At 41.0% G+C, this 27,430-nt stretch overlaps 1 protein-coding gene across 8 annotated transcripts in view; it reads left to right on the plus strand.

The window, feature by feature from the left end:
• Positions 1–27,430, plus strand: part of PDS5B (PDS5 cohesin associated factor B) — a 257,905-nt gene that overhangs the window by 218,536 nt on the left and 11,939 nt on the right. For 7 of the 8 annotated variants that reach the window (XM_073341612.2, XM_073341603.2, XM_073341649.2 and 4 more), the window contains 9 exons: positions 3,735–3,849; positions 4,542–4,674; positions 5,946–6,065; positions 6,388–6,450; positions 9,728–9,873; positions 13,878–13,983; positions 21,778–22,226; positions 22,344–22,445; positions 25,746–25,887. In XM_073341612.2, coding sequence (XP_073197713.1) covers positions 3,735–3,849; positions 4,542–4,674; positions 5,946–6,065; positions 6,388–6,450; positions 9,728–9,873; positions 13,878–13,983; positions 21,778–22,226; positions 22,344–22,445; positions 25,746–25,887 — 1,376 coding nt within the window. The remainder of the gene's footprint in view (positions 1–3,734; positions 3,850–4,541; positions 4,675–5,945; positions 6,066–6,387; positions 6,451–9,727; positions 9,874–13,877; positions 13,984–21,777; positions 22,227–22,343; positions 22,446–25,745; positions 25,888–27,430) is intronic. The other variant, XM_073341640.2, reaches the window with a different exon arrangement.

A 27,430-nucleotide genomic window follows, 5' to 3' on the forward strand; every position in this document is an offset into this window, starting at 1 on the left:
CTTCCATATGAGGAGGGATTAATAAGACTGAGACTTTTCAGCTTGGAAAAGACATGACTTAGGCAGGATATGATAGAGATCTATAAAATCATGATTGGTGTGGAGAAAGTAAATAAGAAAGTGTTGTTTACTCCTCATAACACAAGACCTAGGAATCCCCACATGAAATTAATAGACAGCAGGTTTAAAACAAACAAGAGGAAGTATTCCTTCACACAGTGCACAGTCAACCTGTAGAACACTTTGCCAGAAGACATGAAGGCCAAGACTACAACAGGATTCAAAAAAGAACTAGATAAATTCATAGAGAATAGATCCATCAATGGCTATTAGCCAGGGTGGGTCGGGATGGTGTCCTTAGCCTCTTGTTGCCAGAAACTGGAAATGGACGACGGGGCATGGATCACTTGATGATTACCTGTTCTGTTCATTCCCTCTGAAGCTCTGGCATTGGCCACTGTTGAAAGAGAGGATACTGGGCTAGATGGACCTTTAGTCTGACCCAGTACAGTAGAACCTCAGAGTTACGAACACCTCAGGAATGGAGGTTGTTCGTAAGTCTGAACAAAACATGGTTCCTTCAAAAGTTTACAACTGAATATTAACTTTATACAGCGTAGAAACTTTAGTATGCAGAAGAAAAGTGCTGCTTTCCCTCTTTTTTTATAGTTTACATTTAACACAGTACTGTAGTGTATTTGCTTCTTTTTTTTTAATCTCTGCTGCTGACTGATTATGTACTTCCAGTTCCAAATTAGGTGTGTGGATGACTGGCCAGTTCATAACTCTGGTGTTCATAACTGAGGTTCTACTGAATGGCCGTTCTTTTATGTATGTTTACATAGCTTCCACTCAGCTAACAGGAAGTACCTAAGATTCATGGTGGGGCCCAACCATTACAGTACAAGGTTCTGCCCTTCAGACTCTCCACTGAGAGTTTTCACTGGTGATTGTGGTAGTACATTTAAGGAAATGGAAGATCCATGTATGCCTGTATCCAGACAACTGACTGATCAGGGACAGGTCTGAGCTGGTGATTTAAATAGCTTCAGATTGTGTCCCATCACTTTTATCTCAACTGGGAATCCTTGTGAACTGTGAGAAATAATCTCTCACACCATCACTGATAAGATTTTATAGGAACTTTGATCAACTCTAGATCTGAAAAAGCCTAACTGCCAGACGACAGGTTCCAATCTCTTCAGTCCACCAGTATATGACCTACAGGCAAGACTATGACTGTGTGTGTCTGGGACTCTTAAAGCCCTAAATCAGCGTACAAGTACATGCCACCACTTGCCAGATTTTACCTTCAACACTTATAACTGTGGCTGAGGTCCATGTACTCCCCTTTCACACATCACATGAATAGGATGATCATAATTCTAGCTCAAGTCCTGTGAGAGCTTGCTTTGAGGAAAGGGTGACACCTTCTGTCCCTCTCCCCAACAGTAACTCTTCTCATGGATGCTGCAGAGCCAACTGAGAACCACCTTCAGATGCAAGGCACGTAGTCTCAAGATGATTTGAAACTACACATGGACGTCTTGGATCTGAGGGTAATCAGATTCTTTTATAGCATATAGTATCTTGCCCATTCTGTGCAACTCCACGGTTCAGATTTTGATGAACCACATTGGTTAGGCACTACATAACTAACCAGGAGATGCTCAGTCATCTTCTTTTTGTGAGGAAGCTTTCAAGTTCTGGGACATGATCCCACTGAGTCTACACCTGTCAGGGGTCAACAGTAGATTTCCTGAATAGAAATGTGGCAACCAGCCATGAGTGGTCACTGCGGAAATTCTATCCTAGACCCCATATTCTGCAGGGGGGACCTCCCTCCACAGACTTGTTTGCCACAGTGGACAACATCAAGTGTCCAAATCTCTGCCCTAAAGAAGGTGAGAGCCCTGGCTTCCTGCTAGATGCTTTAATTTTTTTTTTTTTGTGGTCTTAGGGCCTCCTGTATGCTTTACTTCCAGTTCCCCTGATTTCACCCCACCCCAGCCCATGAATAATATCTAAAAATTAAATGACAAGACCTTGATCATCATGATAGCCCCATACTGATATGATAGCACAGGTGGTTTTGGTTGTTGGACCTGTTCTAGATGTCCAAGCAGCCTCCCATATGTCACCTGGCTTACCTAGACATAATATCCCAGAACTTCAGTCAGATGCTGCACCTGCAGTCATTGCATTTGATGGCTTGGATGTTGACTGATTGACAACACTATTGTAAAAGATTGTGCTCTACAAGTTCAGGATATTCTTGTGCGAAGTAAGAGACCTTGCACCACAAAGACATACTTGAATCTTGGATTATATACTACTTCTGAAACAAACTGGGCTAGCATTTAAATCCCGTAAGGTTCACCTTGGCACAATATCAGCATGTCGCACTCCAGTTCATATCCTCTGGTATCGAAATTCCTTAAGAGCCTTCTTCATACTTGTCCTCCAGTCAGAGACCCAATTCTCATGTGGGACCTTAGCATCATCCTTTTAAAACTTATAGAGCCTGCCTTTGAGCTGCTGTTGAAATGTTCAACATGCCCTCTTAGCTATCAGGATGTCTTTCTCGTGGCCATTACCTAGGCACGGAGAGTCAGCGAACTCCAAGCCATTGCAGCTGGCACCTTAAACAGCCTTCCATAGGAACAAAGTGATGATGAGACCACATTCCAAGTTCATCCCGGAAATGGTCTCAGAATTCTTCCTGAACCAATCCATCACCTTGCCAGTCTCCTTCCCAATCCACATTCAACACCGAGAGAGAAGAAGCTGCATAGTTTGGATCTCTCCAGAGCCTTTCATTATTACTTTAACAGGACTAAACCTTTCAGGTTCTCCCTCTGCCTCTTTATAGCCATATCAGGCCAAGCTAACTCAGACTCTCACGCAGTATATTTCCACCTGCTATCAATTGGGCTGTTAAGCCTTTCCCACTGAACATCAAAACACATGCCACCTGTGCCCTGGTGGAATCATTCACCTATATCAGAAATATGGCACTTTCTGAGATCGGCAAGGTAGCAGTACGTGAAGCAACCTGCTTACTTTTGTTCAACATTATGCCCTTGACATGGCAGCCAGGTCAGACACCTGTTCAGGAGAGCAGTATGCAATCACCATTTGACTGATACAGCTGAAACTCCTCATTCCCACCATCCAGGGAGGTTACTGCATACCAGTCACTTATGCTGGAATCCACACCAAGACATACTGGAAGAAGACAGAACAGTTAATTACCTTACAATAACTGGTTTCTCGAGATGTAGTTATTATGGATACTAAAGTTTGCCCCTCTGTCCCTGCTTTTCAGAGTCCTCAGTAACATGGGGTTTGAAGTCTAAGAGAACTTAGGGAGGGTCACGGCTGTCCTGCCCTTTATGCCCTCATACAGGAGAACAAGGGATTCACAAGGCACATGTGAGGCCTTGATAGACATTGTTAGTCAAAAAATCAGTTCTTGTGAGCTTGAGGCGCAAGTGTACTTATGGTAGGGTCCATACGGACAACAATATCACAAAGAACCACAGTTACTGTAGGGCAAATAACTGTTCTTTATGTCCACCAAACCAGCACTAGTCTATATATTAATGCTGATTGACTTTATATAGTGCTCTTTGATTTTTATGTGAAGGCAAAAAAAAAATCTTGAACTAATATACAGATTTCTGTCTCAACTGTTTTCCTTTTTTTTTTTTAATTCTGTTCTACACTTTCAGAAAAACTATTGTCACTTCTACCAGAATATGTTGTTCCATATACTATCCACCTTCTGGCACATGACCCAGATTATGTGAAAGTCCAGGATATTGAACAACTTAAGGACATTAAAGAGTAAGACACTTTCCTTTGATACTATTTTTTCTGAGGATTTCTAAGGCCATTTCTGTGCTAACACTTATGCCAGCAAATCTTTTGTTGCTTATGGATGTGGAAAAAACAACCCCCCTGAGTGACATGAATTTTGCAGCATAAGCTTTTGGCTGCACAGTGCTATGTTGGTGGGAGATGCTCTCCTGCCGACATAGCTACAGTCTCCCATCAGCATAACACGGCTGCACAGCAATTTTACAGTGCCACAGCTGTATCGGTACAGCTATGCTGCTGTAAGCTTGTAAGTGTAGACATGGCCTAAGATCTAACTTGTCACTTTGAGATAATTCCATGATAGTTTAAGTTACAGATACCATGATAAATTGTCCAGTACATAATTATGAAGAGTAATTATTTTCTTAAATTAGTATAAAAGTACTAAATATTCCTAGCTCATATTGTCTGTTTAACTCAATGGTGTCAGGCATTTGGGAACTGTTCCATGTGAGTAATGCATTTTTCCTGCTCTTGCATTTGGTTATTCCTTCCCAGTATCTTTAGAAAACTTGAAGATGAATTCATTCCCAAAAGCCAAACTGATCAGTGGATGAATTTATGTTAAAGTAAACTGTATTCTTAAACCAGATCTTTTCAAGGTTTCTTTGACAGTTTTTCTTATTGTACTTAACAAGGAAAACCATTTTTCCCCTTAGGTGCCTATGGTTCATATTGGAAATATTGATGGCTAAAAATGAAAATAATAGTCATGCGTTTATCAGAAAAATGGTGGAAAACATTAAGCAGACAAAAGATGCTCAAGGACCAGATGATCCAAAAATGAATGAAGTATGTTTTACCTTTAGTGGAAGTTGCTTATTTATTCCAATATCTTGAAACTGAGGAATTTTTTACGCCTATTTTAAAATATGTATATTTCTGAATAGAATTATATATAGAAGGCATTAGGTGTTCTGTACACTAGAATCAAAGCTATGGACTTACTTTAGGTTAGGTGTCCTGTTACATACTTGGCTTAAATAGATGCCTATATTCTTCAGAAGCAAGTTGAAATTGTCAGGAACCTATTATCTTTCTTTTAAAAATTAGTTTCAGTAAACCATTTTCTTTAAATATGCGTAACATCTTTACTGGTTTATAAATTTAAGTTCTGGCAAGTTAGGTTTGAGTTCTATAAGGGGAGACTTTTCTACTTTGCAACAGTGTTCAAAAATTGCAGTGTAATTACCAGTAAGCAGTTTCTTGAACATTTATTTTAAAAATATGCACAAAGCAAATTTCTCTAACTTGCATTAATAACACAAACGTGTCAGATATTTGGATCTCTTCATGTTTTTATGTAAATTACGTGATATATTCAGATTCTGAAAAAAGAAAAGGAGTACTTGTGGCACCTTAGAGACTAACCAAGATCCGATGAAGTGAGCTGTAGCTCACGAAAGCTTATGCTCAAATAAATTGGTTAGTCTCTAAGGTGCCACAAGTACTCCTTTTCTTTTTGCGAATACAGCTAAAAAACCCCTGTTTTAGTTGCTTATAAATTTCCCATGCTTGATATGGGTTGCAGGCTAAAAGTTTTTTTAAAGTTCCAGTGGAAATAATTCAACCCTTTCCGAGAACAGGGTTAAGCATTTTTTCCTTCCATCATTTCTCTGAAGAGCTCTAGGGCCTCATGCTTCGAAATGGAAACTTGGAATTTGGCTGAAACACATCTTGGTGGCAAGGAAGTATCTCTTGCTGATCTCATGAAAAATCCACCCAGGTTACTATAGTGCATGGGTGCATCAACAGTGTGCTGTTAAGTGGATGGTTTACAGAAGCCAGACTAATTAGTGTAGACAGATTGAATATTTTCAGAAATTACATTTAACTGTACTGTTTTAATCTTGAAATGTACAGTTTTCTAATGTAGCGAGACCACAAGAACCAGCTCTGTTTGACCACATTGTTTGATCACTCAGGTAGCAAAGAAATCCTTTGGATTTTGAATAAGTTCCAGTATGCCTCTAAAGTGACACATCAGAGCAACTTGTTACTGTCAAAATTAAGGGCAATGCCAAGTCTGTTTAAAAAAATAACTCATTTTTATTTTGTAACAGAAACTCTACACAGTTTGTGATGTAGCAATGAATATCATTATGTCAAAGAGTACAACATACAGTTTGGAATCCCCTAAAGACCCCGTACTTCCAGCTCGATATTTCACACAACCTGACAAGGTATCATTTGGGGTTTGGGTTGGATTTTTTTTTTTTCAAATTAAATTGCGCTAACAATTTAAAAAGACAGGTTGCTTTCATCTGTGTTATTAAAATAGAGCTCTTGTAATTTACATAGTCTCTTTTTACTTATGATCCCAATAATGTCTCAAGTCAATGCACATGTGTTATCTTAAATGTTCAGATTTAGCGTTTAAAAAACATAGATGGTTTGAAAAAAGTCAGGTTTAAAAAAAAAATTGCCTGTACCACCTCATAAACCTATTTTTGTAATTTGTTTATTGATTAACCTTTCTTTTCTTCTTTATTCCCTTGCTTGCAGAATTTCAGTAACACCAAAAATTATCTCCCTCCGGAAATGAAATCTTTTTTCACTCCTGGAAAGGTGTGGGTTTTTTTTATGATTACCTGTCTGTTTTTTCAACTGAACTCTCCCAATAGGCTAACCATTGCACAGGCACAAAAGAAGGCATGGCCTCTGCCCCAAAGGGCTTAAACACTTTAAAAAAACAAAAACAAATCCCACAAAACAGGGACAGAAGCTGGGGGGAAGAGAAACACGCAACAGTAAGGTGGTTGTCTCCTGTTAATACAAAGTTTAGCAAACTTGTAAAATGTTGAGTTTTTTTGAACAATGTTATATTTCTAAAAAAATTTATAGTAGACTAAAACTGTATGAAATATGAACTAGAAATAATGGCAACAATGTTAAGAAAATATACAGGGAATCTCAAGTTGGAGTAAGCAGGTTATATTACTTCCGTATTTGTTACTGGTGCAACTGGAATACTATATCCATTGCTGGTCTCCATCAGAAGGATGCTGATAAACTGGAGAGGGTTCAGAGAATGACTAAAGGGTTAGAAAACATGTTTTATAGTGATGGACTTGGAAATCTCAATGTAGTTTAACAAAGAGAAGGTTCAAGGATAACTTGATCACAGTCTAGAAATATCTACGTGGGAAACAAAAATTTGATAATGGGCTTTTCAGTCTAGCAGGCAAAGTATAACAGGATTCAGTGGCAGAAAATTGAAGCTAGTCAAATTCCCACTGGAAAAAGGTGCAAATTTTTAAGTGATGGTAATTAGCCATTGGAATAATTTACAAAGCGTTGTAGTGGATTCTCCATCACTGGCATTTTTAAATCAAGATGGGATCTTTTTTTTCCCTAAAAGATATGCCCTAGTCCAAACAGGAATTAATTCAGGGACATTTTATGTCCTGTGTTATGCAGGAGGTCAGAGTAGATGATCACAGTGGTCTCTTCTGGCCTTATACAATGGTCAGGAATGGCAGAGGTGAAAGTGGGCCGATACGGCATACTGGTAAGAAGTGGCCATCAGTATGGGCCTGTACGCAGTCTGCGGTAGGGACCCTAGGGCCGCTGATGGGACGGTGCGGGGGGGAAAGCACAGCTGCCCTGGTGCCCAGCAATTTAAACTGCTGCTGGAGCCCCTGGCGGCGTGAGCCAGGCAGCCCAGAAGGGCTGGCTCGGGGAGGCTGACCCCCAGCCCTGCCCCTTCTGCCCAGGGGCCCAGAGCCGGGCCCCTGTACCCGTAAGTCTTCTATGTTACTTTCACCCCTGAGGAATGGTCTAGGTATACTTGGTCCTGCGTCAGTGCGGGGGGCTGAACTAGATGACCTCTCAAGGTCCCTTCCAGCCCTACATTTCTATGATTCTATAATGTAGGAATCTATAGTCCAGATTGGAGCCCAGTACAGCCCCTGTAAGGCTCCCTTGTTCTAAGGGCTGCCTTTGTGTTTCTGCCTGAGTTCCCCAGGCTGTGCGGCATCTTGCACAGTGGAGTCAAGACACCAATGACCAAACTAGCAAGTGGTCATAGACGCTTTAAGGATCAGCAACAGTTGGGGCCAAGTAACCAACCAGTAAAAACTTCTGACAGGAGTCTTCTGTCTCTCATTACAATAGATAGAGCTGCCGCATGCAAATTAGGTGTGGATGAATGGTCATATTTGATTGTGTTATCTCATGTCTGAGCCAAATTAAGAATGATCTGCTCTTTTGATGTGGCCCTGCCTATAATCAAATCTTAGGTACAACAATTGTTGTTAATTTAGCTTAATTATAACCAAATGTCTTCAAAAGTAGCCTACACACTAGATTTTAATGAGTTTTAACTGTATAAGAAGTTTGAAGAGTTTTTCTCATTGCTAAGATCATCGAGGACAAAAGGAGGTCTGAAGTGGTGCTAAATTTCGTAAAGGACCTATTTGTTGATTGATGTTAAATAAAGTAACAGATTTACTTGCACATTCTGAGAAAAATTAATACTATATGCAGAGAATAACTGAATTGTGGGAAGGATATTTTATGTTCTTCATACACAATAGAGTGAATCCCTTCTGTAAGTGTAAAACTCAGTTCAACCTTAACTTTGGAGGCACAGCGAGCCCCTCTGTATAAGACACACATTCTGTCTACAGAATCGCTGATAACTGTCTGTCTTTGGTAAAGTTTGCATGTTATACGCCTTCATCATTCAGTGTAGTCAGCTAGAGACAGGGACTAGTTTAATATTAAACAATCCTGTAATGAAAAAGTAAATAATGGATTATACTGTCATCCAGTGGTGAATTGGAGCTGGTTCGCACCGGTTCACTGGAACCGGTTGTTCAGTTTAGAAGGGACAACGGGTTCTAAAAGGGCTTCTAAATTTAACAATCGGCCAAAAGTGGTGCTGGTGGGCTAGAGCATCCACGGGGAAAATTTGGTGGGTGCAGCTCCCTGCCCCGCCCCAGCTCACCTCTGCCCTGCCCTGCTTCCCGCCCCCCACCCCCCGGCTTCCCGCGAATCAGCTGTTTGCGTAGAAAGCCTGGGAGGGCTGAGAAGCAAGCGGTAGCTTCGTGCTCAGACCGAAGGAGGCGGAACGGAGGTGAGCTGGGGCGGAGGGGCGCGAGGAGGTCCACCCGTGCTGCAGCAGGTAACCCGGGGCGGGACAGCACAGGGGAATCGCTCCCTGCCCCAGTTCACCTCCGCCTCCCTGGACCTGAGCGCTAAGCCGCCGCTTGCTTCTCAGCCCTCCCAGGCTTCCCTCGCGAACAGCTGATTCACGGGAAGCCGGGGGGGGGGGGTGTGGAGAAGCAGAGCGGGGCAGCGCGTTCGGGGCGGAGGCAGAGTGGAGGTAGCTGGGGCAGGGCGCAGGGCAGGGAGCTGCCAGTGGGTGCTCTAGTCCCGGAGCACCCACGGAGTCGGCGCCTAGGGCGCCACTTTTGATGTGATCAGTGTGATCATGTAAAAATCAGACCACTCTTTATTGAAGTGCTAACCTAAGATCCAACCATGTTTGGAAATGTTGGCTCCCTGGGTGAAATCCTAATCTCATTGAAGTCCGTAGCAAAAATCCCATGGATTTTAATGGGGTCAGGATTTCATCCCAAATGTTTTGCTTCTGAACCTATTTTTTCCTCATGGAAATTGTAGTCTCTGCCACCTTCCATCTGGCTTCAGTTGTAACTTTTATGTCCTTTTATTTTTACTTTTTAAGTAAATTGTGTTCTAATTAAAAAAAGACGCTGGTGATTGTAGAATGTGCGCAGGTTGCATGCAAACATTTTAAGCTTAGTACATGTTATTTCAGACTAGGTATGTAACATACTAAATATGTAGGTTAAAATAAAAAATATATTTTTGGTTTCAGCCCAAAGCAGCCAATGTTCTTGGAGCAGTTAATAAGCCTCTTTCAGCAGCAGGCAAGCAGTCTCAATCCAAATCTTCACGAATGGAAACTGTAAGCAATGCCAGCAGCAGTTCAAATCCAAGCTCTCCAGGAAGGATCAAAGGGAGGTGGGTATATAGCAGTGCAGCTTTGATGCTCAAGTATTTTTATTAAAGCTGCAAGAGTTTCTATAATATTGGTTAAAAGTGCTAGACTGAATTCTGTTCTCTTATGTTGGTGTGCATCCAGAATAACCAGCACACTAGCATAACTGAAACCAGAATTCGGCTCACTACCACAATGAAAATAGATAAGTTTTTTAAAAAGTAGTCCAAACACATTACAGGAAAGCAGGCCAAATTGAAATCGTCATGTACAATGTAAAATAAAAAGTAACCCACATTCAGTTACAGATCTGGGGTTCTCATCAAGCTTGTGTAGTAAACAGTAATTCCAGCTACTTCATCATCATCTCCCATTGAGTCTGAGAGTGTAAGGACGCATGAGCTCTCTCGTGACCTAAGATTTTTGGTAGACTATCCTGTGGTGGTGAATTACGTTGCCTCTGGTCACCTGACAATATATCAACTTTTAATTTGTAATACTAGTTTTAATGTGACCAATGGTTTGTAACTAAATCAATTCGTGAGCAGTTGATGAAGGCGATTGATTGCATATATTGGAGCACCTGCTGGAAGGACCATGTTGAAGAATAATTTAGAAGTGATACAAGTAGTATATGGAAATAGTTGTTCACTGAAGACAGGTTGGAGGCTGGTTTCTTCTCTGGTCCAGTGAGTAAACTTCCTCTGTTAGGCTAATAATCTAGCTAGATTCAGATTGTTCAGCAGTCATCTCATTGTTGCAATGCAACAAAATGTGTAGGCTGGGCTGTAATCTCATCAGATTTTACAAGTTGAACAGGACCAAGTTTGGTTAGTACTTGAATGGAGACCTCCAAGTTAAAAACAAAATACTGCACAAAATGAGGCTAATGACTCAGTAGGTATCACTCCTCTTTGTAATCAGTACTGAACCAATCTACCAGCATGATGGCAGGACATTGCCACACTGTATATGTATATAGTCTTTGAGATGAAATGTAAAACTGAGCTCTAGATCACTCCTGTCCATTAAAGATCTCATTGGCACTTTTTCTAAGAGTAGGAATAACTGGGACAGTCTCCAGACCATATCTTAGAATAAGGAAAATATTCCACATACCTAAATTATCCCTTTGCTCTGTTAGATAAGATAGTCTTCACTTCTTGTCCCTAAACAATTGTGCAGTGTTAGCAGTGTTAAAATGCTTGCCTCATTCCAAAGTAGATGAAACAAAATGATCCTCCATATACTATAATAATACTTAGCTCTTATATAGTGCTTTACTTTAGTAAATCCAAAAGTGCTTTAATAAGAAGGTAAGTATCATTGGGAAATAGAAGCACAGAGCAGTGAAGTGACTTGCCTAAAGTCACCCAGCAGGCCAGTGGCAATAGAACCCACGTCTCCTGCTTCCATTCTGGTGCTCTATCAACTAGGCCATAGTGTACACACACTTTTTTTTTTTAAAGTGCACTCAGTGGTGTGGGGGTATATTTATGTACACACTATATCACTTGTATTTTTGCAAAAAGGACTGTGTACATGTTTTCTGCTTGAACTTTGAAAGAGGTACAGAATCCTGTCCTGTGACTTAGCCAATCTGCCCCCATATCTGATATGTAAAATAAATGCCACCTTAACTGAGGAACAATCTTAAGACTTACTTGAGAATTTATGTAAAACAGCTTGAAAGTTACTGTTTGATAACAAGTATCCAAACACAGCCTTCAGTAACTGAAAAAATACTGTCTCTACATGTCTCACTTTTTCACTTTACACAATTATGTGATATATGAACTGTCCTATTTTACTATTGAATTGTTTAAAAAGTTTTATTTTTATCATCTGTGAAGCTAAATGAATTATCTATTCCATCATTTTGAATTCTCATCACTGAGTTTCAGTGCCCCCCCAGTTTGCCATCAACATCTTTGTTTTGGCTAGGAGTGACAAATTATGATATGATGCGACATACCGCGATGTGTCAGCTCCAATAACCGAAGTTGAATGACTCTGCCAAACCTTTTCTGGCTTAGGGCTCAATCGTCTTCTGAATTCTAGTCTTGTTGGTTGGTGTATTATGCAGCTATTAAGCTAAATTCTTATTCCAGAATTTGAATTTTTAATGTGTGGTTTTAGAGGAATTTAACATGAGGAAAACTTAGGAAAAAAAATATGATGAGTTATATTAAAATTAGTTAGCCAGTAACTTTCTAAATTACATTTAGTCGAAGTGTATTTGTTTTGAATTGTATCTTTCTCCTTCACAGCTAGAGATGGCTGGAATTTTCCAAATTTTGATTTTTTTTAATAAAAATAAACTGGTGAAATTTGACTGAAAAAGGGAAAATTTCAACTATCTTTTTTGAAAATTTCCTCCTGTTTTTTTAGCAGCTGTTTGCAGTCCAATTCTGTTAGATTATGTAGTGAAGTTGTGATTGGGGTTCCAGGGCAGCCACACGGAGGTTACTCAATTAGGGCAAACTGCAAAGAATGGGGCAGACAATCCCCAAAGCTGCTGGATATTCCAATACTTAGATTTACCAAACCAGCATAAAACAGCTTCTACAATACCTTACAGGTTGCACAGAAGCCGAAACATATTTCTCTTATAGCATCCCAGTGTTGGGCTTCCACCCAAACACACAAGTCAAATATGAAAGTTCTACAATTCCCAAAGGATCGGACACATTACCTCCCAAGTTAATGAACATTTCAGATCTTACCCAAATACACGCTTATAGTCAATTCTTATTAACTAAACTAAAATTTATTTAAAAAGTGAAGAGAGAGGATTGGTAAAAGATTAGTATACATACAGATGTGAATACAGTTCTTAGATCAGTTTCATAGTAGGGATGGTGAGCTTTGGTTCTTAGAATTAGTCCATAGATTCAGTCCAATGTTCATATCCAGAGTGATCCAGGTGGGACTGGAGATCTGTCTTATAACTTAAGACATAAAGCATAAAGCATCAAGCTGATCTGAGATTAAAAGGATCAGGACCCAAGGGTTTTGAATACAGTTCTAGGCCTTCTTGCCTCGCTTTCGCCAAAGGTCTCCGAGCTATCATCAAGACTTTGAAGTAGACCCATTTCCTAAGCATCACCGGTATTTAGCTACATGGATTAAAGTAAGGCAGTTGCTTGTTTTCCACCATTCGCAGGTGATTTGCTATACATTTTAAAGAGATCAATACAGTGACATCACTATATTTACAGTTCATTTAAATGTTATCTCCTTTTGATCTCTTGAGTTAACAGAATACAGCATAGACAGGAACCGTTTGGTTACATTGTTAACCTCTAACAATATATATGTAAAAACACAAACATTATCTACCAATATGTCCCTAAAGTTTGAATTTGGGTCATTTATCCTGCAGGATGCTTAACCTTTTCTGCAATGTGTCACAGAAGTATTGAATTTATTTGACATCAGTCTGATTGGGATGTCACAAACTGAACATTGTCTTCACTGCTGAATCAAAGACAGAGGATGGCCTCGGTGATTGACTCTTATTAAAACAGATTTCTTCAGTAATTGCAAAAATGCTGGGGAAAAGCCATTGAAAAAAAAGTGTTATATAAGTCACCCGTTATGACATTGCCAGTGATAGGTGATCTGAAAAATAACTAAAGGTACACTCAGTTTGCTCTTGTTGGTTTTTTAGATTTATTATGCAGACAAAGCTGCTGCCAGTTTGACAGTTGATATCTGAACAATAACGTTAAAATTATGATCGGTTTCAGAGTAGCAGCCGTGTTAGTCTGTATTCACAAAAGAAAAGGAGTACTTGTGGCACCTTAGAGACTAACAAATTTATTTGAGCATAAGCTTTCGTGAGCTACAGCTCACTTCATCGCATGCGATGAAGTACATCCGATGAAGTGAGCTGTAGCTCACGAAAGCTTATGCTCAAATAAATTGGTTAGTCTCTAGGGTGCCACAAGTACTCCTTTTCTTTTATTAAAATTATGTTACTGCATTCCTGATATTAAGTAATGATAAATGTCTGCGTTGATAGGCTCGACAGTACTGAGATGGACCACAGTGAAAATGAAGATTTCACAATGGCTTCACCTTTACCAGGAAAGAAAACTGACAAGAGGGATGACTCTGATCTTGTAAGGGTGAGCTGCTTGGTTGTATTGCAGCTATTTCAATTAAATTTAAAGTTAATGAACTGAACATTGAACAAATAAGCTGATACAGTCCTTATAACAAGCATTAACTAATGTAGTTTTGTAAACTCCCACTTTTACATGGAGTTGAGCTAATGTCCATGATGGTCAATGTGGTTATGAGATGAAATAGGACTTTTCTTTTTTTTTTTTTAAGGCAGCCCCTTACTTAACATACCTGTTTCTTTTTGTGTGTGAGTTGTCTTTGCTTTCTGTTATTAACCAAACCATGAAGGCTAGCAGTAAGGTTTGCAAATTACCATCAAGAGTTGGGATTGAAGGCTTTAGAGGAGCTAGGCTAGTGAGAATTTGTGCATGATTTGCCTTGTGCTCAGAACCTGTTGGAAAGAAATTGGGCAGGCATGTGAATTGCAAATTTGCTCAGGGCCCTTAGCAGTTGCTCTAATTTGTGCTTAAAGATTGACCCTAGCTATTGTTAGCACTGCAAAACAAATCCAGCTATGGAAGATTAAACTTGATTACCTTGCAGATCAAGGAGAACTCCTGTAAGGTTGACCATATGTTTGACTTGGTTTTGGGGACTGGTTTGACCGTCTGAGATACTGGGTAAACCCTACTGAGAAGTTTGAAAGTTCACCCCTTGTCCGATTTTTGTTTTTTGCTTTTTTTTAAGTAAGTGGGATATTTCATATTAAGGCAAAGTTAGATAACTCTGGTTTTCATTGACAAGCATTCTCAGAACTTTGCTTTATGTGGAGAGATTGCCAGCTAAAACATGTATGTCTGCTGTCTCCTCAGATAATTTTACCTTGATGTTTACCTATTGTGCTTGTCAACTACCACCAAGTATCAGAACACTCCTTTTACTGTAGAAGTGAGGGAGAAAGCAATGGCTATTAAATTACGTGTGCACTTGAACATCGACATACAGCATACATAACAGTTTGCATTCTGGTCTAACTTTGATGTGGACATTGCTCATGCCCGAGTCACGATCTTCCACTGATTTTTTTAAAATCAAAGTCAGTTGGCCTTTTTGGTCATGCTGGATCTTTCACCAGCCTTCAATATGATTAACTGTTGCTTGTTGCTTTGGAAACTAAAACATTACTTCCTTTCAGTGGTTCCAATCATACCTAGAAGATGGAAGACAATCAGTGGTGATGAACACGAGTGTTATCACCAAAGGATTTGATATGTGTTTGTCCAGAATAAAGGCTTTTGCCTCTATTGTTCAACACATAAATGAAACTTCTCTGTGATATCACTGCCAAATGCAGGATACAGTAAAGTGTTGTCATTAGTCTGGCATACACATTCTACTGTAGGAATGGCATTATTACCTTAAAGGGGACCCCATTTGTGAGAGCTTTGGGGGATAGATGATCAGTCATTTATCAAAGCCCTCTGAGAACTGTGAAGGAAATTAGCCTGTCTCTCCTAAATCCTGCAGGTGACACAAATTCTTGTGGTCAGTGGTATTAAAGTCTTCTAATAGATCTGAAAACATTTTTCATATTTATGAACTGAGCATGTTTGATATAGAGATCAGAAATAGGATTCTCCAGAATCTGAGACTCCCTCTACCACCTGCTGCAAGAAGGGTGGAAAGGAGGCTAAATTTCCTGTAAGCTGCGCAGCAGTGTTCTTAGCACTACACAGGTGCTCAGGGAACCCGCCCAGGGACCTGCTGGGGGAGGGGTGCTCCAACCTAAGCTGGTCCCCAATCTGCCATAGTGCTCTTCCCCCGTCCCCAGCTCAGCGAAGGCACCTCTATCCTGACCCCAACCTGGCTGGGCCCGGACCCGACTGGGGCTCCCCTCCCCCGGCCCAAACCCAGCTCCTGCCCAGACCTGCTGGGGGAGAGTCGCCTATCCTGTGCCCCAGCCCAGGAGCTGCCACAGCAGCGAGAGGTGCCTCTCCCCCGCAGCCTAGTTGCTGCTGCGGGGGGAGAGAGCTGGGGGGAGTCCTTTCTCCTCGCTGTAGCCCCGCAGCACCCTCCTGCACCCTAAATCCCTCATCCCTGGCCCCACCCCAGAAACCGCTCCCCCCATCTGGAGCCCTCACCCCCTTGCATCCCAACCCTCTGCCCCAGCCTTGAGCTCCTCATTCCTGGCCCTGCACCCCCAGCCAGAACCCTTGCACTCCAACCTTCTGCCCCAGCCCTGAGCCCCTCCCACACACGAACCCCTCAGCCCCACCCGCACCCCATGAATTTTGTCATGTGCACCAACATGGAAGTAATGTGTGACATCACCTCCATGTTGGTGCACATAAAATTCATTCTGCACATGGGTGGGAAAAATTAGAGGGAACACTGATAGGAGGTACTATGTCCTCCCTCAGGGGTTCAAACACTTCTACAATAATTCATCACTGGGCTCCCTGGTAATATCTGCAGCTAACGAAAGAGAGAGGCAGGGTTACCAGGCATCAACACCAAAGAACAAGGAAGCTAAGAAACTAGACTTGTTTGGAAAGAAGATTTTTTCCACAGGAGGGTTACAACTTTGTACTGCAAACCAGCAAGCTCTGCTGGGGATGCTAGAGTTTTACCTTATGGGATATAATTTCAAAATTTAAGGGCAAGCTCCCAGATGATAGGAATTTCAGGTGGTGGTGGTGAACAGGTTGGTTTCTATAACAGCTCTTTAGGCTCGTCTAGACGCATGTGACTCTGCAGCTCACTGAGTCTCCTCCGCCATCATTATGCAACAGTCTTCATGGTTACAATCTTGTGGTGGTCTCTCAGAGGTACAACCAACAATCCAAGACCTTCCCTTTGAAGGGCCATCACTCTTCTTGGAAAAGACTGATGAGACCCTGAATAGACTTCAGGACTTGAGAGTCACTAGGGATTTATACACCTGTGGAAAAGAGGAAGTCCTTCCATTCACATAAGACCCAGTGATTTCCAGGGTTTGTTACTCAAGCCCAGGAGCTACCGAGGAGGAGTAGATGTTACAAAAGACATCCACCACCATCCCTGCAGCTGCCAGTTCATAAAGGAAGGCTGCATTCTCCAAGAGCATGTTTTAACAGACTGGTTGAAGGCAGAGTACCATATCCAAGAGTGCCATCTTTTCCTTCCCCGGTTTTTGCAGACTACCTATCCCACATCCTTTGTGCTTGGGCTCACATCACCAAGGATAGTGGGTTCTAAGCACAGTGGAAGTGGGATACACCCCTCAATTTCTGTCTATCCCATTCTTCCTCTGGGACCTCTCTCATGAAGCCATGTTGTGAGACATTCAATTACTACTTCTTGTAGGAGCTATAGAAGAGGTCTCTCCATTGCTCAGAGTAAAAGGGTTTTACACATACTTCAGGATCCTGAAAGCCTATGTCAGGCCTATTTTAGATCTGAGAGCATTAAATGAGTTCCTAATCCAATCAAAATTACAGAGGGTCACTCTAGCTTCCATTACTCCTTCCTTGGAGCTGGGGACTGGAATGCTGCCCTTGACAGTTATTTCCCAGTAGCAATTTATCAGAGGCACAAAAAGTTTCTAAGTTTCACAGTCAGCTGTTCCCATTACCAATTCACTGTTCTGCTGTTTTTTGATCTGTCAGCTGTTGCTCTGGTATTCCCAGTGCATGACAATGGTAACAGCATAACTGAGGAAATCAGAAGTCCATGTCTTCCTTACCTGGATAACAAGCTAATAAGAGGCTGTTCCAGGTCATAGTGTTGTCCAGCATAGACGTTATCCAGTCTACAGTTAGTGTGTTGGGCTTGCTGATAAACACAGAAGTCTGTCCTGTCTCCAGTACAGAAAATAGAATTTGTTGGGGCTGTCCTGGAGTCCATGAGGGCCAACGTCTTCCTTCCACTGGCAAGATTTCACATGATGCAAGGCATTGTTCTAGACTTAGACCTATTCCCTCATCACAATAAGAAGCTGTTTGAGGCTGCTAGGGCACATGGCAGTGTACACTTATTTTGTTCAAGAGCAACAGGGCTGCTGAGGTATATTCACCAAGGAAGCACCATATGGCCATGACAGTTTGGATTCTGAATCAAATTTTATCCTCCCTAGATTGGTGAACAGATCCTCCCAAAGTTTTGTAAGTGAGTTCCCTTTGCCCTGCCTCAACAATCTCTCACTTTAGTCATGGGGGCCTCAGACTTGGGTTGGGGCTCACTTGGGTCTCATACAGATACAAGGTCTCTGGTCTCCCCGAGATCTCAGACTATATATAAATGTCAGGGAATTGAGAGCTACCCAGTTAGCTTTCATTGCATTTCTTCCACACACCAAGGGAAAGGGGCTTGTTGTTTCTGATCAACAATACAATGGCTGTGTCTTATGTAATCAAACAAGGAGAAGCCCAATTTTCACTGCAGTGTCAGGAAGCGATTCTACTTTGGGACTTCCGCGTTGCCAAGTCTATACTTCTGAAAGCAGTTTTCCTTCCAGGGATCCAGAAAACCTTGGCAGACTACCTAAGCAAATTGTGTATCAATCACCATGAGTGGTCCCTTTGTCTTGATATAACATCTGTTTTCTAGTTCTGGGGAACTCCCCAAGTGGATCTATTTGCAATAAAACACAACTGAAAGTGCCAGGTTTTGCTCCCAAGTGGGCCTCAGCCCTGGTTTACTAACATACACTTTTCTATTGATGTGGTTAGTTAGTCTTCTGTAAGCTTTTCCTCCCATCCCTCACCTGCCCAGAGTTTTGTGCAAAATCAAACAGGGCAAGGCTCATCTTTTACTCATCGCCGCGGCATGCTCCCATCAGTACTGTTTGTGGAGTTGTTCAGTCGATCACCCATTGTCACTCCTGCTACACGAAGACTTGATTTCGCCTAATCACAAGTGCCTCCTTCAATACAATCTACAAACCCTTCATCTGACAGTCTGGTGGCTTCATGGCTAACATCTACGGGGGGTCCTGGAAGTGCTTCTGAGTAGTAGTTGAAAACAGGTCACCGGCCTTCCACGAAGCCCGAGCTCAGAAGGTGTTGAAATATACCCCTGCTAGCCGACACCCTGAGAGCCCAGAGCTGCGAGGTCCAGATCCACACCCTGGTCCTCGGAGCCCTGCAATGAGCCAGTGCTGAGAGCATGCGGAGTCGGTCAGCACTATGCCGGCTCATAAGACAGCTCATGGTGTCCGACACCATCAGGTGGTCCAGAGACATCTAAACGGAACACATCACAGGACGCCATCAGTATCAGGTCGAGTAATAGAGACCATCAGCCAGGGAAATAACCCACTTCCTCCCCTGACGAACCAAGGGATGCGCTCCACCGGTCTACTTATTCGCTACACCAATACTGACTTGGGCTTTAAATACATTCTATGCGTGGCGTACCCAAGCCCACTTAACCACTGATGTTTTAAAAACTCCCGCACCCCAATCTGGGTCTATGCTGGTTATATACTATGTATATATCTTGTAAACCTTGTAACCGATACTTTCATAACTTAAGCCTGACCCCTAGATGTACAGTACCTTCCTTCTTAACTTGTTTAAATTTGATTTTAAACATTAACTTTAATAAAATTTTTACATCTTTACTTGGCTAAATGAAAGAGTTTCTCCATTTGGTTCAGAGTGAATGCAGTTTTCCCAGACCTCGCTTTTATTCAGCATGTTTTGGACTGTCTTCTGTCCTAAAGCATCAAGGGTTAGCAAATGCACCTCGCAGTTGTCTCAGCCTTCCTTCTGCCTATTGATAACTGCTCACTTTTTTTCGAATCTGATGTCCATTAAATTTCTGAAAGGCCTGGACAGACTTTTTCCACAGGTGCAGTATCCTGTTCCCATGGAACTTTAATCTAGTCTTAAAGCCAGTGGGTCCCCCCTTTGTTCCTGTAGTGACCTGCTCTCTTTTGAACCTTTCTATAAAGATTGCATTTCAGGCTGTTACGAAAGCCAGCAGGGAACTGAGGACATTTAGTATCAGATACAGTTTTCTTCAAAGATAATCTTCATCCTCACCCCATGTTTCTTGCTAAGGTGGTTTCCAGTTTTCATTTAACCAAGCAATCTTCTTGCCGACCTTTTTCTCAAAGCCTCATGGCCATAAGGATGAGGACAGGCTTCATAATCTAGACGTTAGAAGAGCTTTATCTTTTTATCTGGACAGAACCAAGCAGTTTTAGGTCTTTGACATGATTGTTCATTGTGTTTGCAAACGGAATGAAAGGCTGTCCAGTATCCACTCAAAGGGTCTCACCTTGGATTTCCAATTGTATTCGCTTATGCTACCAGTTGGCTAATGTAATGCCTCCAGCTAGAGGTCATTAGGTGATTCAACTAGGTCCCAAGCAGCTTCTGCAGCCTTTCAGGCTCATTCCCATATTAGACATTTGCAAAGCAGCAACCTGGTCTTCGTGTCATAAATTTGCCTCTATCTATGCAATCTCTCAACAGTCTAGAGACGATGTCAGATTTGGACAAGTAATCCTCCAATCCCTGTTCAAATAGACTCCAAAACAGAGGTGGGCTTGGATTTTGGAGTGGTAACTTGAACCAACTAGATATACATGACTAAGCTGAGAAAACGTGAACAGGTCACAGTAAAAAACTGTTAGTAAGCTTTCTCTAACTGTTGTGCTTTGAGATGTTGCACTTACCATTCTATGACCCACCCTTCTTCCCCTCTCTGTCAGAATCTGGTAGTGAGAGGTGTCGGGGCAGCTCTGCCCTTTATGCCTGTGCGCTGTGCGAGAGGCACTGGGGGATGCTCATGTTGCCCCAACTGATATCGCAAAGGGAAAAACTTTCCAACTGTGCACTGGAGCACAGTTGGAAAGCTCCAGTGGAATGGACATGTACAACACATCTCAAAGAACAACAGTTATGGAAAGGCTAGTAACCATTTTTTTTTTACAGTTACCAGGTCATTTTCTTCTAGTTAATATCTCGTCCTGTAGGCTTCCCTGTTCTTTCTCACAACTCCTTCTCACTGACTGGACTTTCCACATTTTTCTTGAGTAAAGATGATTTCTCGTCATAAACTCTGATTACTAACTTAAGTCTTCACAGTATAGTTTGAAAGGAGAAATGTCCAATCTAAATTTGAATGGCATACTGGTGAACATGTCTGCTTTCAACTAAATGGAGACAGAGCAGATGTCAGTATGCATTTAAGCATTGTATTTGGATTGCAATATAATGATGTTGCTTTACTAAATGTATTATTGTTGTAAAATGATGTCATGATGTAAATATCCTTTTGGAATGCTCTCCCTTTTGTGTGAGAGGGGGTCTAAATACAATATAGCCTTATGTATAGGTAGGGAAATCAAGTGTTGTAATTTTTCAGCTACACTGAACCCAACACCAAGTATGAAACTGGGAATACTGTATTTGGAGAACATAATTTACGTATCGTTTTAAGTAACCTATTTTCTGCAAGCTCCTCCTAAACAAAACCAGGCAAGATACTATATCTTGGTCCTCTACCACTGTTAAAGAATAGGATTATGGGTATTTTTACAATGTCTTAATTATCCAGTTACTTGCATATTTTCACAGCTGAGAATCCAAGTGAGGAAGGCCCCACATGTTGGTAGGCCTTAATAGCCAGCTTTCTTAGAGTATTTTATGTCTTCTTGTTAACATTTCTATATATATTTATATACCCTTGCAAAGGTATTTGAAGTTGGTGCAAGATCTTACTCTAATACCTTAACTTTAGGGCTTTATTTGTTGAAGGTGAAAAATTGCCATAATTTACTTTTCTTCATGGATTGAAAGTCACTTTAGTCAAATAAGATCATTAAAATGTTTCATTAAAAAAAGTAACCTAATCTATCTTTTCAGTCAGAGATGGAGAAGCCCAGAGGTAGAAAGAAAGCAACCATCACAGATTCAGAAGAGAAGTTGGGTATAGATGACCTGAATAAATTGGGGCAAGAACAGAAACTTAGAGGGAGTCAGCGGGGGAGGAAGAGAGCTGCAGTTGTTTCAGAATCTGATGAACCACAGTGGCCAGAGGAAAAGAGACTAAAGGAAGATGTATTAGAAAGTGAGGATGAACAAAACAGTCCACCAAAGAAGGGAAGAAGAGGACGACCTCCTAAAGTAGCTAGTGGGGGTACGCCAAAGGAAGAACCAGCAGCAAAGACATCTAAAAGGGGCAGAAAAAAAGCAGTGCCTGTAGCATCGGTAGTGGAGGAAGAGGAAGAGGAGGAGGAAGAAGGGCAAAGTGAAAACATGGAACAGAAGCCAAAAGGCAGGCAATACAGGACACCAAGAAGAGCGCAACAAAGGTGTGTCTCTTTTCTTATAAAGTGCATTCTTTTAATTAAAAAAAAAAAGAAAAGAAAAAACCCCTTGGATATTAATTATAATTTGATATTTTGCAATTTGGGTCTTCCTCAAAACAGAGTAGAACCATCTGAAACTAGTGCGGTTGAATCAACACAGTCTACACCACAGAAAAGACGAGGAAGGCCACCAAAAACACCACCATCACAGCAAAAAAAAGTGTAAGTTCTGAATGTAACCTTCTGAATTTTCATCTAGCCTTCCTATTGAAAGGTCAGGCTTTATTCACTTGGAGACCATCTCAGTGGTTAATATTTTCTATACAAGATGTGCTACAGTCTACAGAGAGTTACTGTTCTTGAAGGTCTTGGGGCACATGGTTTGCCTCACTTCTCTGTAGTTACCTGTAGAACTGTAGGTATCTGAAGCTCTGTCACTACATATGACAGGAGTATGGTGAATAAAGAGGAAGAACTGGAAATATTAGTACATAAGCTAAATTATTACTTAATTGGCATCACAGAGACTAGGTGGGATAAGTTTCATGACTGGAATATTGGTATAGAGCAGGGATGACCAAACCCTGGCTCACGATCCACATGTGGCTCTTTTACAGTTAAAGTGAGGCTCGTGGAGCCCACCATGCCCCCCCACTCCATTCTCCACCTACCAGATGGGCAGGCCTTCTACCCTGCAGCAGGGTGGTGGGGCTTGGGACTTCAGTCCAGCGGTGTAGCCCCAAGACCCAGCTGGCAGCCCTGCAGTGCTGACGCCCTAAGCACTGACAGGTGTGCCCAGCTCTTGAAGTTATGAAGATTATCATATGTGGCTCAGAGGATCAGCAAGTTTGGCCACTCCTGGTATAGAGGGATATAGTTTGTTCAGGAAGGACAGGGAGGGCGTGTTGCATCATACAACAAGAATGGATATGCTTGTCTGAGGTCCAAAAGAAGGTGAGATCGGTAAAATTAAAAGGGATCAAAAATTGGTGTGAAATCATGGTTGAGTCTACTTTAGACCACCAAATCAGTACGAGGAGGTGGAGAAGGCATTGCTAGAACAAATTACAGAAATAGCAAAAACAGAAGACCTTTTAGTGATGTGGGACTTCAACTACACAGACATTTGTTGGAAAAGTTATATGGCAAAACGCAAAATTTCTAGTAAGTTCTTGGGATGTATTGGGGACAACTTTTTGTTCCAGAAAATGGAGGAAATAACCCGGAGGACGGTCATTTTAGACTTGATTCTGACTAACAGGAAGGAATTGGCAGTGAATCTGAAGAAGGAAGGAAATTTGGGTGAAAGTGGTCATGAAATGCTAGATTTCGTGAGTCTAAGGAAAGAAGGAAGAAAGAGCTTCAGAATAAAAACAATGGCCTTTAAAAAAAAAAAAAGAAAAGGAGGGGGTGGAACTGGAAGGTAAGGTCCCATAGGAAGAAAATCTAGGGGATGAAGGAGTTCATGAGACTTGGCAGTTCCTCAGATTAAAGTTAAAGTGTTAAAGGCATAACTGCAAACTATCCCAGTGCAAAGGAAAGATAGGAAGAATAGTAAGAGGACAGTATGGCTGCATAAGGAGCTCTATAATTACCTGAAAATAAAAAAGGAATCCTACACCAAGTGGAAACATAGATGAATTGCCAAAGAGGAGTACAAAAGAATAGCACAAGATTGGAGGGACAAAATCAGAAAGGCTAGAGCACAAAATGAGCATGGGACATAAAAGAAAGTAAGAACAAGTTCTTTGGGAGCAAGAGAAACTAAGGAAAGTGTAGGTCCTCTACTTTCCAGGGAAGGAGAGCTAATAACTGATGACATCAAGAAGGGCTGTTTTGCTTCAGTCTTCACTAAAAAGGTTAATGGTGACCAGAAGTTCAACACAATTAATATTAACAACAAGGGGAAAGGAGGGCAAACCAAAATAGGAAAATAACAGATTAAAGAATATTTAGATAAGTGAGATGTATTCAAGTTGGCAGGGCTTGATGAAATTCATCCTAGGGTATTTAAGGAACTAGCTGAAGCAATCTCAGAACCTCTAATAATTATCTTTGAGAACTGATGGAGGATGGGTGAGATCCCAGAGGACTGGAAAAAGGTGAGCATAATACCTATCTTTAAAAACGGGAAGAAAGGATACATGGAATTATAGACCAGTGAGCCTGACTTCAATACCTGGGAAGATACTGGAATAAACAATCAGTTTATAAGTACCTAGGGAATAATAGGGATATAAGGATTGTATAATTGTATAATCCATAACAGTATGGATTTGTCAGGAACAAATTATGCCAAGCCAACCTTACTGGCCTGTTGGATAGGAGAGAAACAGTAAACATGGTATATCTTGATTTTAGTAAGGCTTTTGACACAGTCCCACGTGACAGTCTCATAAGCAAATTAGGGAAATGTAGTCTAAATGAAATTACTAGAGGTGGGTGAGCAACTGGTTGAATGATCATACTGAAAGAGTAGTTATTAATGGTTCACTGTCAAACTGGGAGGATTTATCTAGTGAGGACTTGCAGGGGTGAGTCCTGGGTCTGATACTATTCAGTATTTTCAAAAATGACTTGGATAATGGAGTGGCGAGCATGCATGTGTGGATGACCCCAAACTGGGATGGGTTGCAAACACTTTGGAGGACAGGAGTAGCATTCCAAAGGACGTTGACAAATTGGAGAATTAATATGAAATTCAATAAAGAGAAGTGCAAAGTACTTCACTTAGGAAGGAAAAAATCAGATTGCTAAGCAGAAGGGTTCATGCATTTTGGAGGTGGCCACTCGAAATGATATGGGCAATTGGGGATTAGTGTTATGCGTAAAGGGTTTGAAGTGGGCAATTAAGGATAGCAGGCCGTGTGGTATATTACAAATTGTTGTAATCAGCCATAAAACCAGTGACTGTTAACTCCATGTTTTTTGGAGTCTAGCTAAGTTCCTAAGCTTGCCTTTTGAAGGTGTTGTGCAGGTTTCCCTTGAGGATAAGTATTGAAAGATCACATATGGAGTGATTGCTTTGTGAAAAGTGTTTTCCCATGAGATATACGGTGTTTTTGTCTTTCATTTTACCACAAAACCAGTGCTGTACCCGAGAACCATGAAACCAAAAATATACCTGAGATACATCTATCTTTTCATAAGGGTTATTGATACGAAAAAAAACCCCACCCCTTGGCCTGCAATTTGACTTAAGGTGTTAGAAAGAAAAATATATCCAATTTAATTGCAACATAAATAGTCCCAAACATATTAATGGTCTGGCCTCATAAATGTGTTTTACTCCTGATATATTATCCTGGAGTAATTTTGTTTGCAAAATCACTCAGCCTAATAGAATTTCTACCCTCTGGTTACAGATAAAAGTAGGTGGGCACTTAGAGTAGAAGTTTTACAGGAAGCATATTAAGAACAACTGTTTAAAAGGCTAGCTGGAAGTGTTTTTCCATTGCAGAGTTTATTTATGTGCTTAAAGACCCATGTGCTGTAACATTAATCTGTGATTTTTAATTTTAGTCGTGCTGGACGCACCAAACAAGCAGCAAGTAAAGAAAATGAATCTAGTGAAGAGATGGATATATTTCAGGGTAGTTCTCCTATCAGTGATGACATTCCCCAAGAAGAAGTAATGGAGGAAGAGGAAGTTTCCACGATCAGTGTAAGATACATGTTTAAAATGTGTTCTGTAGATCTGGGTGGTACCTTTCTGTATGCCTAATGTTGATGAGCAAAAACTCACTTTTCACATTCTGATAGTGTATATTTTAGCTCTCAAGATATACTTACAAGTAGAGCTGGTGAGAATATCCGTGAGTGTTTTTTTGGTGAAAAACAGGAATTCTGCAAAATTGAAATTTTGTATGGGAAATTGTCGATTTTTGTCAGACACTTTCAATTTTCTGTAGGGAAAATTTAAACAAAATTTTGTTTCAAGACAGTATTAATCTCAGCATGTGCCTGAGCTGCTGTGATGCCTCACGAGAGTTGTAATTCATGTGCTTCTTACCTCCTTTCTTCTCCATGGGCAGAACACCCCAGCCAAACGGCATCTCCTGTGATACATCACAGTCATGGGATTCCTATGATGCACGTGGGCCAGAGGAAAGGAGAGATTGTCAGACATTCTGGGAGTCCTGTGATTGTGGGAAATATGGTTCAGTTGGGGAACCTAGCCCTTGGAAAATTGGGGACACGACCTGATCAGTAACTCCCATGAAGTATTGCAGTGGCTCAGGTATATGCAGATTAATGCCCTGAAATGAAACATTTTGACATTTCTGAATAAAAAATGATCAATGTCACTAGCTGAATGTGTGAAATATAAGAGTAATAAAATATTTGTGGAATTTAGCTTTTGTCATTTTAACTTTGATTTTTTTAATGGCAATGCTAAAGCATGTATATTTGCATAAGGATTTTATTATATAAGCAACCTTCTCTCTAAATTAACAATTTTTAAATACGTATTTCCTAGTTTTCTTCCAGGAAAAAAAATGATCCTTAATAGTTAAGATTAGATATACTGGGGACATCAACTTTTGTGTGGTGCCTGGCTCCTAAATTCAGTAGGAGATGGGAAGGTTTGCAAGTTAAATTCCTGAGTTATAGAAAGAGAGGAGTCTGTAGTTTTTGAGCTGGAATAAAGGTCTTTCAGGACTGTATAATTTATTATGGAAGATGGACAATGAGTGGCCAGAATAAAAATTAAGATTGGAGTCACTCCCTGGATCAGTGTATTTCCTTTTTATTTTTTTAAGCCCCATTCCTTCCTCACCTACATTCCATATTGTCCTTTAAACTTTAAAGGAATTTGGCAGCTCTTTCCCCACTACATCTGAAAAACTTTCATTTGCCTTGTCCTCTGAAGCTGAGGAACTCTGCACGTTAGGAAAGTTTCAACTACTATGATGTGCCAAGCAAACAGACTTCAAACTAAGATAATTTAACACTTATGGCTTAGTTTTATATACTTACCATTTTAAATGCTAATGCTTTTAAGCAAAAAATGCTCAAGTACTTAACCAGCTCAGTAAGAATGAAGTTTGCTGGTGTTGGAAAATATTAAGCAGCTCAGTGAAGTCCCGGAATGACCCTAAATTACAGGGTATTGGGGAGCCACTGAACATCCTTGAATATGTGGTTGACTGCATTCATCTCCAGAATTGGAAACCTCATACGTCAGAAGAGAGATGCAGCCAACA

This window comes from Lepidochelys kempii, chromosome 1 (genome assembly GCF_965140285.1).
Source record: "Lepidochelys kempii isolate rLepKem1 chromosome 1, rLepKem1.hap1, whole genome shotgun sequence".
NCBI classification, from domain to species: domain Eukaryota; kingdom Metazoa; phylum Chordata; order Testudines; family Cheloniidae; genus Lepidochelys; species Lepidochelys kempii.